The sequence below is a fragment of the Trichoderma gamsii genome (assembly GCF_001481775.2).
Source record: "Trichoderma gamsii strain T6085 chromosome Unknown Scaffold_11.2, whole genome shotgun sequence".
NCBI classification, from domain to species: domain Eukaryota; kingdom Fungi; phylum Ascomycota; class Sordariomycetes; order Hypocreales; family Hypocreaceae; genus Trichoderma; species Trichoderma gamsii.
The window spans coordinates 151,244-166,382 of record NW_020171348.1 but is presented as its reverse complement, the minus strand read 5'-3'; the positions used below and the strand labels follow the sequence as shown (position 1 = coordinate 166,382).

Sequence of the window (15,139 nt, the reverse complement as noted above, 5' to 3'; positions counted from 1 at the left end):
ATAGATTAAAGGCTTCGTAGTTGACGCCTTGGCTATGACGCTGATATCTTGAGCTTATCAAAGATGCGAGGAATTTATGAAAAGCACGTGGTATTATAGCTATTCTATATTGCGAAATGATGCTATCGCCAGATTCCCAGACCAGTTATTGAGCCAACGCCTAAACTGCCCCCTATCTTCCGATCCTTGTATTACCAGTAAAAGACGCACTCTTGCAATGGTTCGAGTTAACCCTTTCTAAAAACCGTGGGTATCCTGATAATCAGTTGAATGCCATCGTGTGTTGATTTGACATCCAAATACACATCTGATGGGCCCGGCGTATCTTCTTTCGCTTTACCAGCATTATCTTGAGATTTTGTGCCCTCGCTCTCGTTGTGTGCCGGCTGCTGCCCAGATCCCTCTCCCTCCTCTGTGGACGGATTCATCTTGCCCACAACCTTGCCCTGCTTGTTGTAAATGTTGCCATCACCATCTATCCTCAACCCCCCCTCCAGATCCTTCAGCTTCGGCCTCGTATGATTCTCGGAGACATATCCCACCACCTCGCCGGCATTGTCCAGAATCTCCCCCGACTCGGACACCGGCCGTCCCACCATGGAAGGCAGATCGCCCTCCACTGACCCTAGCACCGTGCCATCCCAGTCCAGGATGTTGCCGAACTCGTCGACAAACCTGCCCACTAAGCCCTGGGCCAGCTCGGCGAGCGGCTCGCCCTGCTCCACGGGCTGGATCTTGGGGATCTTGATGTCTGGGTTCTTCTTCTTGTCCCCGTTTTGTGAGTTTGAATTGTTGCTGTCTTCTGTTGTTCGGGGCAGCATGACGAGTCTATGGCTGGAAGAGCGTCGTGGTGGTCCCTGACGATCACCGCCGGATGGCGGCAAGTTGGGGCTGTCCGGAGACGACTGCTGATGCGGCATTGTGTTCAGCTGAAGCGCCAAGTACGTAGGTATGTAACGTATAAAGTAACTTGATTAATTATTAAGAATGTGAGTTTCTCTCAACGCAAAATGTACTGAAAAGCTCAGTAAAGAGCAGCGACAACAACTAGCTTGATGCGCTCCTCACCAGCAGAGCCCAATCGCAGCGCAAGAATTCCCCTAAGGCCGCCCTCTAGTAGACAAGCAGCAGCAACTGCGTCATCGTGTGCAAAAGAGCCTTGCGCAAGGCCCGCCATGGGGCGATGACACACGCCCACATCATCCGCATCGCCGATCGTTCCAAGAATATCGCGCTGAGACAGGGGTTCTCCACGCCGGCGCCAGTAGGGCCGTTTGATACTGTGCCGCAAACTGTAGATGTTACGGACTTGCATGTTGCTTTTTTCCTATAGTGTAGAAGAAAAAAAAAAGCCCTCAAGATACCTGTTTTTCCGAGGAAAAAGACGCAGCTCAATCCTGCTTTCGTGGAACGTTTCTTCCGTGTCAAATTGTTAGTCTCGGTCGGAAGATGCCGAATCGAGACATGGTCCAAAGAGGCAAGCAGCCACAGCATGTCACTCGTGGCTTTGGCCCATCTTTTGCCCATGCTGTGGCTTTTCATCACGCTGTGGCTTAAAACAATGCTGTGGCGTCTCGTACTGTGGCTCTCACGGCAGTTGCAGTTGCGTAACTGTGGCTCGAGCTAGTGTGGCTGGTGACTCTGTGGCTGAACTGTCTTTCATGCCCTTCATCATCTGCACATTTGGCACGAGGTGAATTGTTCAGGTCAAGTAATAGTGTCATTAACTAGAGGTAGAGCTATCATCCTGCTCGTTCACCCCTCCATCTTTATGTAACAGTACATGCGTGAGATAATCGTAACAAATCCAGGACAAGTTATCCTCACCCTCTCCACGCTATAACGTTCTCCTCCTAGTATGAGGCTCATGTAGACAAAATTAAGCAATAACAAAAAGGAAAGCATCCAAAAAGCAGTCGATAAAAAAAAAAAAGAAAATCGACGGAGAGCCATCCCGGTTATACGCCTCGAGATCTGAAATCGCATCAAATCTCTCTCATTATAAGAAAAATAGAAGCGCCGGTTTCGTTGTCGTCGTCGTCGTTGAACAAAATTGCGTCACAATCGCTTTGATCTTTTTTCTCAGTTCCTGGTGACGTGAACAAGCGCAACGTCATTAGCCGATCTTGCCTTTGAGAAGAAACATAATTTTTTCTTTCTAGTTTTGAAGTTTTTCGCATCATTTTGCATATGCGGGTGATATGGTAGGGCCCCATAACTAGCCAGTCCTGAAAGAGAGGCCGCACTTGTAAGATAATGTGATAAAACCCAAAATATATGTGTGTAATTCGTGGGGACTCGAAGAAGGGGGGAGGTTGTTTTTTTTTTTTTTACATAAAACTTTGGAGAAGATTGAGTGTAGGAAACAGAAAGGAAATGGGAGGTTTGAAGACTTACAACAACGCCAGCTCCAAGTCACCGTGGATCTTGGCCTTGAGCTGAATCTCAATGTCCAAGTTCAAATCCAGCCGTAGCCTCAACGTGTCGCTCTTCTTGTCATCACCGCCGCCCTGCTGCTGCACCGCGCCGCCCGCGACGCCTCCCAATGCGCCTGTGACGCCGCCAACTGCTCCCTGTGCCGTCTGTCCAACTTGCCCTACTTGATTTCCCAAATCACCGGCCACGGGCAGGTTGTCCAGCCCGGCGAGCTGGCCACCGCCGCCGCCTTGGGACTTTCCGCGGCGCTGGGTCCTCGTCATTTGTCTTCTCTCACGGCGGGGAGGCTGGGGAGGCGGTGACTCGGGGGCAGAGTCGGAGCCGTACTCTTCGGCGGAGTCGGTGCGGTCCTTTTCAGTGGCATTTGACATGTTGGCGGTTGTGTTGTTGGTGTTGCTGTCTTAGTTGATAACAGAGGCGAAGACGAGATGGAGTTGTGAGATGAGATGGGGAGTTGAAAGTAGAAAAAAAGAGTTTCTAAAAGTTCCTGGTGGGTATGTGTGTAAGTCGAATATGAAGACAGGAATTAGACCCCTTTGGCTATTGCCTTTCTAGTAGTATATCCAACATTCGCATCCCTCCATCCAATTCTCGGAGCATCATAATGATATACCCCCATTTATTCAGTAGGTCATTCTGCAATCAGACGCCTTACGTCGTCAGCCGAACCGGTTTTCCTCTTCACCCCTTGTTTCCATCTTTTCTCTAGCAGCCAAAATCTCCACTTTGTTCTATCTGCCGCTATTCCGTAATTTTCTTTTTTCTTTTACACGCCCTCACCTTTAGAACCAAGTCTATGAAGTCATCATGAGCCAATACGGTTTAATATAAATTAATTAATTCTCTGTATCGAATAGACAGGGATCAGCATCATACTGTATGTACTATTTTGGGCTAACATGCACCGGAAAGCCACCAATTGCGGAGACAAGCCCACCACGTTGTGACCATTCATTCCGCGGCAGCTATTCCATTCGCAGAATCAACTTCTACCCCATACCCTTTTCTCTGCAAATCAGCAGCCACCGCATCGTGATGAAGCAAAAAGCGAGCTAAACCCCTGTTATTCAATCCAAACAGGCTTTATCACTGCAACTAATTAATTTTTTCCAAACTGTGGCTAGTCCCTCACATACTTGCTCTGCATGCCCAATAACATGGCCCTCCTCAGCCTCACGGGCTTGCACTCCTCCTCCACCTCCGTCGTGGCTAGTATCTCGCTCTCCGGGTCCCAGTACACCACCCACCGCTCTGAGCCACTCTCGTCGCGCTCCAGCTTCGCCACAAAGACATCGTCGTTGCCCTGGATCGTCAGAAACTGCTCGTCCGCGCTCCAGCCCCAGGGCCCAATGACGTGACCCAGGGTGTCCTTGCGAGCGCCATACTCCACCGCGTGCGTGTCCTTGTTGATGTAGAGCCAGTTGAGCATTGGGGGATCGTCCGAGATGGTGCTCACCAGCCCCAGATGCTGCTCCTCGCTGGGGTACGTGAAATAGTAGCCGCAAAAGGCGTAGCCAGGGAAGTCGGCATCGAGCGGGATGTTGACAAGCAGCTGTTTAAGCCATTGTCGTCAAAAGTCAGCCGCTAGACGTTTTGTCATGTGTTGTTCTCGTAGTTCTTGTGGCCATACCTTTCCGTCTTTGAGCACGCAGAAATCCGTCTCGTAGTCGTCGTCTTCCTGTTCCCCGTCTTGGACTACCGCCGTCAAGTGAAACTTTTCCTTTTCCTTGTTTGCTGCGTTTGCTTTCTTCTGGGCACTGACGGCTTGGCCCACCCCCGTCACGGTAGGTATTGCTGTGATGGCGAGGAGCCCGATGACCATGGTGTAATCGGCGCTTGAGTGTATAGTTCTGGCATGAACAAAACAAAACAGACTATGGAGAGGTTTCCATCTGAATGACGTTTTTTGGCAATCCTCTCGTGTATATTGTTTTGAAACGTGTATCTTCTCTGAATGACTCCATAGTCGTTATTTAGGAGGGCCTTGCATGAGACGATCGAGATCCTCCAGCTGCTGTGGGGACTCATGACCCATGTCCCAGCTAAAGTTCCCGGCTAGCTGTACATACTGTAAGTAACCCATGCAACCCGCACAGAATGACTTCACCTCACATGAGGGCCGACGCCCATGGCGTGAGCTTTTGGAGGGTTGGAGGCCTGTCCCAGATGATATATCGTCTCCAAGTTTTTTCGAGCATAAATGTTGGCACGTCATAAGCGCCACTAACTCAACAGGGGGGGAGTGAAGAAAGCTTGGCCAGTCCTTAATGCCGGGTTTGTTTGCTGTTGTTTTTTTTTAGTTTCGTAGAAGGACGAGGAGACACATCGCTGTTGCGTCACTCGATATCAAAGAAATCCCGTAGTGGGACCTGGATCAAAAAGTTGAACCAGAGCCACAAAAGCGAGCGTCGCGGACCTACGCCTCATTTTGACATGCCAAAAGACTAAAGAACTCTGACAATAATATCTGCCATTGTTTAAGACCAATTGATGAGAAGACTCCTAACTTGTTTGTTCTCATAACTCTTCGCCGCTTAGTCTTCCTTTTCATCTCTCTCAACTCTTTAAGTGACTCATCATAGTCAGCAATCATGTCTTCAGACGAGGTTTGTCTCCAGAGCTGACGCATATCATGAAATATGAACTAATCCACCTTTTCAGAAGCCCAAGGACTTGGACAACAACGCCACCAATGAAGAGCACTCAGACCAAGAAGAACAGCACTCTGGCGCCGAAAATGAAAACGAAGACCAGCAGCAAAACAACGACCAGAACGGCGATCTGAGCGAAGACAAGTCAGACGACCAAGACCAGGACGACAATGAGCCCGCAACACCACCCCCACAGCCAGAGCGCAAGCGCGAGAAGCCGCAGGGCGAGACCCAGACCAAGACCAAGTCTCGCCGAAGGAGAAGGCCCTTACAGCGCCAGGTCGAGGACCTGGACGACGAAGAGGACCAGGGCCAGATGATTCCCCGCCAGGACCAGCAGAAGCAGCAGATGATGTACCAGCAACAGCAACAACAGATGCAGCAGCAGCAGATGCAGATGCAGCAGCCCCAGAAGGATGGCGGCAAGAAGGATCCTCTTAAGCTGCGACTCGACCTGAATCTGGATATTCAGATTGAGCTCAAGGCGAAGATCCACGGAGACTTGACACTGGCTTTGCTGTAGGTGAATTCTTTTTTAATCTTCTCAGTCAGCCCAATCATCTGGAACTCGAATGCTAACATTGGTGATCTCAACAGTGACATGGACTAAGTGGTGGATTATATCGAAACGATTTCATGGCGGTTTTCAGTAAAGTTGACACGGTACCATATCCTTTATGATCGAGGAGGTACCTTTTCCTTATTTTTCTATCCCGTTGCAGTATTGCGTCTTGTTGTTTTTCCCTCTAGTATAATGAACCAGGCGCCCTTGCTTTAGGACGCGCCATCTGCTGTTGTACATGTATATATAGTATATGTGCGTGTATCGTCCCATTATCATTAATATTACGTTGAAAAAATCCCTTTTGTCCAAATAAAAAGAGCATAAAATGGAGACTGTGCCTGAGCGCATTCGCTAGCCGTGTATCACGTCCCACAGGGACTTGTACCATACATTGTGTTTAACTCCATGTTCTATCCGTCCCGTTTCGTTGACGAGTGGCATGCATCCAAAGGCTTCAGAGAAAACGTTGAGGCATTTGCTGCGAGCTTCCATGTGGCCTGGCTTTCTGCTGATGCCGCCTGCAGGGTCCAGGTTGACGTACTGATGGCGGCCGCGGACCAAAAGGGGCCCTGAACCGGTCAACATGGAAGCGACAAAGTTGAGGCCTATATCCTCGCAGTTGAAGGCATCATCCACGTATTTGCGAATCTTTGTCACAGCGGGATCGTCAGAAAAGTAATAGTCTAGGAATGCAATGTGCGTAAAGGCCAGATTGGTTAAGACGATGGAATAAACGTCCTCGTGCTCCCTCTGCGAGCAAAAGTTGTAGTCCCACTCGCCAGACGGGAGAGCCGAAACACAGCGAGCAAGGGCTCCCGTCATGCGATCCTTTCCAAACTTGCGCCACATCTGGAACACGAACTCGAGGTCTTCAGGGCGGTAAAAGACATCGTCGTCGGTGAGAAGAATGGCCTTTGTGCGGTATGTGGGATCCGGCCAGAGTTTCTCGTTGAGGCTGTCGCGAGTTGGTTTGCGGTATCGCACAGAGACGCCGTACTCGGAGACGAAGCTGTCGGGCTCTTTTTCGTCAAAGTTGTTCCATATAACGACTATTTCGTGTAGCGATGGGATCTTGGCGGATAGGAGGGTGGTTAATGTGCGATGGAGCTCCTTGGGACGATGAAAAGTCGACATGGCGATCCTGCAAGATTTTGTTATTAGCAAATAGCTGTAATAAAGCAGCAGCAGCTTCAACATACGTAAACTTGTCATCCAGATGCCCGCCATACTTAGTCTCAGCTGCAGCCCGCCATGATTCCACGGGGTAGGTGACGTTGGGATCTTTATGATCGCTGCAAAGAGGAAATCCGGAGCTTATTGCTTCCTCGCCGGAAGATGTCGTCTTTGGTTTGCCTTTGGGCAAAGTCGGAGCCGGGCCCAAGTTGTTGACAAGCAACACAATGGTGGCGATGGAGAGTATCAGGCCGGCCAAGATGGTTGTAACTCTCCTGAAACGGCGCGCCAGCAGCCAGTTGAAGCACGACGCCATTGAGGCGAGCATCTCGGGTGTTGCGCTTGGTTCGATTGGCTTCTCTCAAATGGCAAATGGAGCAGTTCAGGTTACAGCTGCTGCATGTACAAAGCAGCCTGAAAGCGGCATCTTCAAGCGATTCGGACTGGCCTGCACCGATGGATTGCCTGTGATGCTGATAATGATAACGAAGATGCAGGGGTACGAAGGAGAGTCACGTGATTCCGGGATATTCTTTTTTCCCGCCATTTCAGCGCGGATGCCACCTAAAACCCACACTTCACGAAAAGGGTATAAATGCAAATTAGAATGACGTAGCTACGGCAATTGGGAAAAAATGATGACTGACCTCACGTGGCTGCGTTTTGATGCCAAATCTCGCCATCTCAAACGCTGCCGAGGACTCCGATTCACTGAATCTCCAATCTCTGAATGCGACCTTGTCCCCGGGGCTATCCGCACCGAGGCAGCGATTTAGCTTTATTCTGCTTTCCCATAATTCGGGCCAGGCACGGGAGGGTTTTCTAGAATAATCGGGCCCGAGGATGGATTCGGACCCGCCTGGCTCGGCTTCTCTCTGCCAGGCTCAGGAGACATTGACAGCAGCGGCCGAGGCCGAGGCTTCTTTCTCTTTCTAGTGATGGATACAGTACAGTCATACAACGCCCTGTTTGTCAAGCAGCTGAAATCAGGCGTTGAGTCTTGAGGCAACTGGTGATGTCAAGCAACTAGATATGAAAATTGAATCCATCACACCACGCCCACTCTGCAAGCGGCGGAATATGCTGCGGACTCGCCGTAGTGCTTTGGTCTCGCTATCGGTCTCTCTTACTTAATCTTGTTGAAATTTTGCCTATGTGAATCAGCCACCCCTCAGGTGATGCGGAGTTGGAAAATGCTGGACCCCGTGTTGCCGGCCGTGGCGCCGTATAATTCGTAAGAGTCTAATCCTTCTCCGGGATGCTCCATTGCCCCAATCGGTCTCCATCGCGCACGGAGACCGTGTTGTACCAGCAGTCCGTAGGTCGGTAGTAAGTAAGTCTGAGTCTGCGTTCCCGTACCTTATGTAATCGGAATATAGGAACAACACTCGTAGAAACGGAAGCATCTCATCCTATCTGCCGGGAGCAGCAACGGTCCGAACCCCGGCCTCAGCTCTGCCAAGACTCAAAGGAATCGTGACTATCCTGCGCCGTCATGTTGCTCAGCAGCAAGCCTGTCTTGGCATTATCCATAACCAGCCAGCGAGAAAACAACGGCGCCTCAGCGCAGCCCCAGCGATACTCGTACACTGCTCGCGCTCATTCGTCTGTGTCGCTCGTGCCAGGATGCGCCGATCCGCTGAGACCTCAGCCAGGCACCTGCGGCCAATCACGCCGCGGCTGGTCCCCCCTCTCCCTGCAGCGTCTGCCGTGAAGCCGTTTTGGAGTCTACTGTACTGTACAGCAAAAGTATCAGACGCCAAGGACGTGCTGCCAGCGGCATGCTCAGCCAGTTTGGTTCGTGCAGCAGCCTCTGTCAGACAGCCAGGCTAAGCGTCATCAACCAGCTTGGGCTTGGGAAAATGCCGGTTCTCGCACGCATCAGGCCTAGACGCCGCCAAGTAGACGGTACGCACGGCAAATGTGCCGCTGCCTCAGGTACCGCCCAGGTATGCGGTACTCTCCACCGCGACCGCATTTCAGCACGGCGCGAGGACAAGGGGACAAGGGATAGACATGTGCTTAGGCGCCAGGGCGGGGGTCCCACCAGCTAAAAATTGTATTTCGATTTGCGCAAGGCCAAGGCTTGCGCTTCCACGGCAAAAGCAAACCTCCACGGCAAAAAATGCAGCAAAAAAAAAAGAAAAAGGGGGGTGTGCCGGGCCCCATAATTAATTCGTGGTGACGGAGTCCGAAGCGATAGTGGTAACGCGGTAGGCATATTTCTGCCTCGATGGCCTCGCTTGGCAGGAAACCTGCGCAAGGATTAAAAGGTAAAGGAGCTGGCTGGAGAAAAAGGGTTAAGGGGAACAGCAGATCACGCCGCTATTCCATGCCGCTATTCCATGCCGCTATTCTATTCTTATCTGCACACTCTGAATCCCGTCCCTGTTATACCCTACAAGTACCGCAGGTTTCCATTCACAGGTGCTCAACTGCCTATAACGTAGCGCCGCGAAAGCTCCACCAACCTTTGCTCATCTCTCCTCCATCTCTTCCTCTCTCGTCTATTTTTCACCTCTCTCACAGCGTCTCATTCCTTATTCGCATCCGCATTCGCCTCTAATCCGAAACAATCAAGTCGAGCGAATCTCAGTCCTCCTTCTCTCTCCCGTCCACGATGCGGACCCGAAGTATCGTGGCCCTGGCCGCCATCGCCGTCTTCTGGCTGGTCGTCTTCTTCCGCCGTCACATCCACGAGCTGGGCGAGATCGTCGTCACATACAGCACCTTTTACCCGCTGCTGAACAGCCACCCAGACCTCCTGTACCGACACCCCGAGAACTCGTCGTCGACGCTGCTCGAATCGCTCGAGGACCCGACCTCGGCCTCGTCCACGCTCAACCCCGTCGTGGTGCCCAAGATCATCCACCAGATCGCCCTGGGCAACGCCAGCGTCGCCAAGTACCAGGCGGCCATCTCGTCCTGCACGGCGCTGCACCCCGACTGGAAGCACCAGCTGTGGACCGACGTCAACGCCACGGCCTTCATCGCCGAGTTCTACCCCGACATCCTACCGCACTACACCGGCTACGCCCAGAACATCCAGCGCGCAAACATCCTGCGATATGCCCTGCTGCACCACTCGGGCGGCATCTACGTCGACCTCGACGTCACCTGTCGCGTCCCTCTTGACCAGACGCCCATCGTCCGCCTGCCGTACGTCTCGCCCGGCGCGCATCCCGCGGGAGTCAACAACGCCTTCATCGCCACGCAGCCCGGCCATCCGTTCCTGACGCAGCTGCTGGAGAATGTGCCGAGCCACGACCTGCACTGGGCGCTGCCGATGCGCATCCCCTACGTCGAGAACATGCTGAGCACCGGCTGCATGTTCTACTCCAACCAGTGGATGGCCTACGTCCGCGACTTCAACGCCGGCCGCCAGAGCACAAAGGTCCATATCCTGTCGGACGAGCATGGCGACATGGCGCCGCACATGCTGCGAGGCAAGGTCACGACACCCATCTTTGTGCACGGCGGCGCCAGCAGCTGGCACGGCTGGGACGCCGCGCTGTTCCTGACGATTGGCGAGCACTACACCTTTTACCTGGGCCTCTTGTTTGTCGCCCTGACCGTCATCTTTGGCGCCGCCTACATCTGCACAACGTCTAGGAGATCGTACCGCCGCAGATGTCGCCTGTTTGGCTTTGGCGGCGTGGCCGCAGCCCGCAACAGCTGGTCACCAACAAGACAGCGAAAGCCCAGCATCAGCCAATCAATGGTATAGAGGAAGCCGGCTTTGATGTTTCTTGACTCTTAATTCTACTACACTTTACCGGCGATTTTATCGCATCTACACATTCAAACGAATACGCTCCATAGTCGCGGTTCACTTTTAATTCTACTCATCACCAGTAGTACCGTACCCTGCATACTTGTTTCGACTCAGCCGCTTGATTTTCTTTAGAAAGAGAAGGATACTCGCTTGTTATTATGGTTCTTTTTTATTTACTTTTTGCTTCTTCTTCTTGTTTTCACACTACGAGCTTGATCCACGGGCTACTTTACGACAAAAGGGCGAAGCGGAACACCGCTGGCGATGATTTTCCATTCGACTTGTTTTTAAACGAATTCTTCTTTTATTACACTTTTCCCACTCCACAAACGGTTCCCAGGAGGGACCGACGATATACGGCACGGATGGTACAGACGGAACGGCATCTTGGCTTTGGCTATCAGCTCGGCGTCACGGGTCACAGGTGAAATCTATCTATAGGGATTATGAGGCATTCTATGCTACAGCAAGAGCGGGAGGGGGGGGGGGGGAGGGGGGGGGGGGGGAGGGGAAAGCAAGGAAAACCCGCATTGCAGTTTTGGTGTATTGATAGAGAATATTACCAAATTACCAAATGGGAGGCCCGCCTTTAGGGTTAATGATAATTCTTCTTGTTATTTTACACCGGTGTTTGTCTTGTGTCTTGTGTCTCATGTCCATCGTACAATACACACAGCACAGCATACAGTGCTATCAATAGCTGTAGCATCTCATCTGCATGCTGACCCCGCGTCAGACTGCGGCTGTGGCTATGCCAGGCCAAGTACAGTATGATGATCTGATATGATATGCCTGCAAGCCTGGTATGAACATACCCTGCCCAGTCTACTCCTCAACTCGAGTCATTTACGCTGCAGAAGCTGCATATCCCAACATACCACAGCTAAAAGCCATTGCTGCATCGACTAACCAACTGCTAATAACCTGCAGGGCGTCGTCCACGGATTGGCGTCTCCACATCTGAGGCAGCCAAGTTCGAGTTAAGCCGAGTTTGTTGGCCCTGCTGCTGCATTACGTAGTGCACTGCAAACGGGCCTCTTTATCTATGCGTGTCTCTCTCTCTAGTTTTTTTCTTCGATTTCGCTATGATGAATCGATGTGCTAATACTACCTTACCTAGTTACTAAAAGCGCTCTCACGCAGCAGCTGATGATTTCTGCTCCACCGTGACATGCACGCATGCATTAGGGTAGTGGTTTGTACAGTACAGCCTAGGTTTTGGGCATTGTATGCTTTTGGCATGGAATCATTTTCCCGTTTTCCAGCTGATGGAAAAAAACCAAAGAAACAGAAGAAAACTAAGGGCTAAGAACTTTAGATTAGGAACAAAAACAAAGAACAAGTACCGTCTACCTAGTGAAGCATGTATCTCTCAGCCAAGGCGCCATGGATGCCATTCTCGCCAAGGCCGGTCCGCGACTAACGGCGGCTTTTGCAGCCTCTGGTTGGCTGTCCACTGCTTATGAACATTTCCTTTTCCTCTGTTCTGCCCCCAAATATGCTTTCTTGGCTTTGTTTCGAAGGGGCTGTGCCTGAGATGAAAGGCCTGCGCAAGACGCCACGGGCTCAATTTGCTAATCGCTGGATGGGTAAGTTGCCGTAGGGATTCGTAATGTGGTGGAGAAGGGACAAGTTGGTAGGGAGCTTGGGTGATTTTGCCGGAGGGATACACGATGGCTTCAATGTTGCTGAGACGAGGAGCTCCAAAGAGTCAAGTGCCGCTGATTTGAGCAAGTTTCATCGTGTTCTGTCACATTGCATTAGCTCCATCGTAGTTTTGTGATGGAGGCTAATTGAACTTAAAACCCATGAAGCTTGCGCAGTCAGCGCCTAAAGCACCTAAAAGTGGTAGCCTTTGCTACCTAGGCGAGTCTACTTGTCCATGCCGGTAGAGCTGGCACTACATACTTGGGTATATTGCCGTGAGTAAAGTGTCTATTTGAAGAACCATCAAGCATAACTGCTGAGTCTGCCCCTTGCAATTGACAGTTTCCAGCAGGCTCTTATGAACAGCAACCGACAACCCCAGCGTATGAATCATGGCTCTTCACACGATAATGCATATAGTCAACTCAAGTACCGCCAGCAAGTATTCATTTCCATGCCATTATGTAGGGTATAAGTCTTAATCCGATGAGTCCTCTCCAAGTCTAGAGGGCTGTATAAAAAAATAACGAGGTATCGTATATATCATAGGAATGAGTCTCTATCAACAAGCTCTGAGCGCTCAAGATGCAAATGCTTATTACAACCACCCGCTTCATCAACCAACGGAATCTAACACACGAAACACTTGGATATCAATGCCAACGAACAAAACAACACCTACCACGGCACATTCACCCCAAGATCCCTGGCTACTCGCATCGCAGACACGACGCATCCCTCCAGCAGCACCATCCCATCCCAGCACCAAGAACCCACGATCCACACATCATCCTTTCCATTCACCCATCCCGCACCATCATCCGCCTCCATCGCCTTCCGGACCATGTTTCTGCTCTCCGTCGTGCGCAACGTCCTGGTAAATCTCGACGTGTCCAGCGTGCCCTTTACTTCAGGCACATCCCCCGAGGGACTCGTCCGGACCACCAGCCCGCCCTCAAGATAGTGCAGCGACTCGGTCTGGACGATGCTGTCGGAGTAGGTGGTCCGAAAGGCCATGATCTGGGCCTCGCCGCGACGATATGAGCATTCGCCTGACGGAACGTGGGTCTTCTCATCGACCAGAGATATCTTTGTGTTTGGAGATGCCAGGACGGTGCTTGTGACGGGGACGGTGGGGATGACGCTGAGGAGCGGCTTGGACGGGTTGAAAATGGCTGCTGCAACATTTGGCGATACAGCAAGCACCACGCGATCAAACACTTCCTCGGCAGAACGTCTCTCGTCCTGCGTGCTTTCATAGCGGATCAAAACGCCGCCATCAACTCGCTCGACCTTGTTTACTCGCGTCTGCAGCCTCACGTCCTGGATGCCCTCCGCCAGCGTCGCCTGCACCCTGTTGATGCCCCCCTTGGCCACATACGTCTTGCGCAAAAACGACCCCTTCATGAAGCTGGTGACGTCGCTGGCCGGGAAATCCAGCATCTCGGCGTGGGAGCAGCTGCAGATGATGCTCAGGATCGGCAGCAAAAAGTACAGCACGTAGTACTGCGGCAGCCATATCCGGTCCAGATACTGGCGAAACGACTCGCAGTTTTGGCCATTCTTGGCAGATCCTTTCACATCCAAATACCGCTCCGGCTGAATCATGCGCGGCGGGAAGAAGAAGCACGCAACAAAGAACCAGGCGTGGCAGACGGCCAGGTAAAATGTCAGCAGCACGTTCTGCAGAGACCCCCTGAGCCAGAAGTGCGGCGAGACCAGTAGCAGCTCGTGCAGCCGCTTGCCGTAGACAAAGTAGCTGCCGGGCATCGTCTGCGCGGCGTCGGCGCTGGGAATCTGGGCCTGCGCTGCGGCAGAGACCTTGGCAAAGACCCAGATGAGCTGGATGCGCTGGAAGGAAACGCCGAGATGGTCGTACATGCGGCAGAGGTTGGCGTAGTAGCCGCGGCAGAAGCTGCGCGGCGGGATGTCGACGCGCTCGAGGGCGCCGGTGGCTTCATTTTTGAGCGTGATTGAGGCGGCGTCGAGGGAGAATTTGGGGGCCTGGTGATGTTAGTCTGGAGTTGAGGATATCTGAGTGAGCGAGTGAGTGAGTGAGTGAGTGAGCATCTACCTGTTCGAAAAGCGTCACCTCGTAGCGCTTCTGCTTGTCCTGGTGCAGCAGATAGGCAGTTGTGAGGCCAGCCAATCCGGTGCCGATGATGGCAACCCGACTTTTACTGTGGCCATCTGCTGGCCTGATCCGTGGCTGATTCTGATGCATCTCAAAGTATCTTCTGTTGCTTACTACTAGTAGTATTCATTCAGTGCTCCTTATTCAGCAGCCAAGACCACTGGGATGCCTCTTTTGTAGTCGCCACTAAAAATCAAGATGAGAAGCAAGAATAAGCTTAGGAATAATCAAGGTAAAATTAAGAAATCAAAAGGCACGCCCGCATCAACATCACAGCAAGCGCGTCCAACAAATGATTTCATACATGCAACGTCTGGACATTTTAATGGCGCGACAACAAGCAACTACAAGTAATCAAGTCAGACGAGGCTGCAACCCCTAGCAAGATTTGGCAGCCAGAGTCCCCAACAAAGTTGCAAATCATCCGCTGTGATTGGGCTGACTAGGGGGTTTCAGACCCCCCGACGGCCATTTTCTTTACAGCAGGAGCCGAGGATCAGAAGCGAGTGCGAGTCCAGTTTTTTTTTTTTTTTCTTATTTTTTTTTTCTCTTGGTCCCCTAGATTGACTAGCACGTGCTAATGAATATTGAAATGAATCCACCCATTTGCCACTTTTGAATTGCTGCCAAAAGAAGTTGCTTGTTTTGGCTGGTGTCTGTCAGAGCTGTATTTGGATTTTACAGTAGTAAATCGCTTGTTGCTGTCAAATCTGACCTTGGCTGCGGGTGGCTTTGCACCATAAGCATCTAAAGCAGGG

The 15,139-nt window shown here is 51.6% G+C and overlaps 7 protein-coding genes across 7 annotated transcripts; 2 read left to right on the top strand and 5 right to left on the bottom strand.

Annotated features, from left to right (window-relative positions):
- Positions 1–227: 227 nt before the first annotated feature.
- TGAM01_v203957 (hypothetical protein) lies at positions 228–920 on the bottom strand (the record flags this gene model as incomplete). Its single annotated transcript, XM_018800504.1, has 1 exon — positions 228–920. The coding sequence occupies one exon, from the start codon at positions 918–920 to the stop codon at positions 228–230; it is 693 nt and encodes a 230-aa protein (XP_018665969.1).
- A 104-nt stretch (positions 921–1,024) lies between these two features.
- Positions 1,025–2,807, bottom strand: TGAM01_v203956 (hypothetical protein; the record flags this gene model as incomplete). Its single annotated transcript, XM_024549317.1, has 2 exons — positions 1,025–1,319; positions 2,398–2,807. 2 exons carry the CDS (start codon positions 2,805–2,807, stop codon positions 1,025–1,027), a joined length of 705 nt encoding a protein of 234 aa, XP_024405902.1.
- A 2,220-nt stretch (positions 2,808–5,027) lies between these two features.
- TGAM01_v203955 (hypothetical protein) lies at positions 5,028–5,610 on the top strand (the record flags this gene model as incomplete). The annotated part of the gene is made up of 2 exons (XM_018800500.1): positions 5,028–5,042; positions 5,098–5,610. The coding sequence occupies 2 exons, from the start codon at positions 5,028–5,030 to the stop codon at positions 5,608–5,610; spliced, it is 528 nt and encodes a 175-aa protein (XP_018665965.1).
- Positions 5,611–6,003: 393 nt separating this feature from the next.
- TGAM01_v203954 (hypothetical protein) lies at positions 6,004–7,153 on the bottom strand (the record flags this gene model as incomplete). The annotated part of the gene is made up of 2 exons (XM_018800499.2): positions 6,004–6,793; positions 6,852–7,153. 2 exons carry the CDS (start codon positions 7,151–7,153, stop codon positions 6,004–6,006), a joined length of 1,092 nt encoding a protein of 363 aa, XP_018665964.2.
- A 2,292-nt stretch (positions 7,154–9,445) lies between these two features.
- On the top strand, positions 9,446–10,552 carry TGAM01_v203953 (hypothetical protein; the record flags this gene model as incomplete). The annotated part of the gene is made up of 1 exon (XM_018800498.1): positions 9,446–10,552. One exon carries the CDS (start codon positions 9,446–9,448, stop codon positions 10,550–10,552), a length of 1,107 nt encoding a protein of 368 aa, XP_018665963.1.
- Positions 10,553–11,716: 1,164 nt separating this feature from the next.
- On the bottom strand, positions 11,717–11,842 carry TGAM01_v203952 (hypothetical protein; the record flags this gene model as incomplete). Its single annotated transcript, XM_024549316.1, has 1 exon — positions 11,717–11,842. The coding sequence occupies one exon, from the start codon at positions 11,840–11,842 to the stop codon at positions 11,717–11,719; it is 126 nt and encodes a 41-aa protein (XP_024405901.1).
- Positions 11,843–12,925: 1,083 nt separating this feature from the next.
- On the bottom strand, positions 12,926–14,471 carry TGAM01_v203951 (hypothetical protein; the record flags this gene model as incomplete). The annotated part of the gene is made up of 2 exons (XM_018809526.1): positions 12,926–14,251; positions 14,322–14,471. 2 exons carry the CDS (start codon positions 14,469–14,471, stop codon positions 12,926–12,928), a joined length of 1,476 nt encoding a protein of 491 aa, XP_018657215.1.
- Positions 14,472–15,139: the final 668 nt, after the last annotated feature.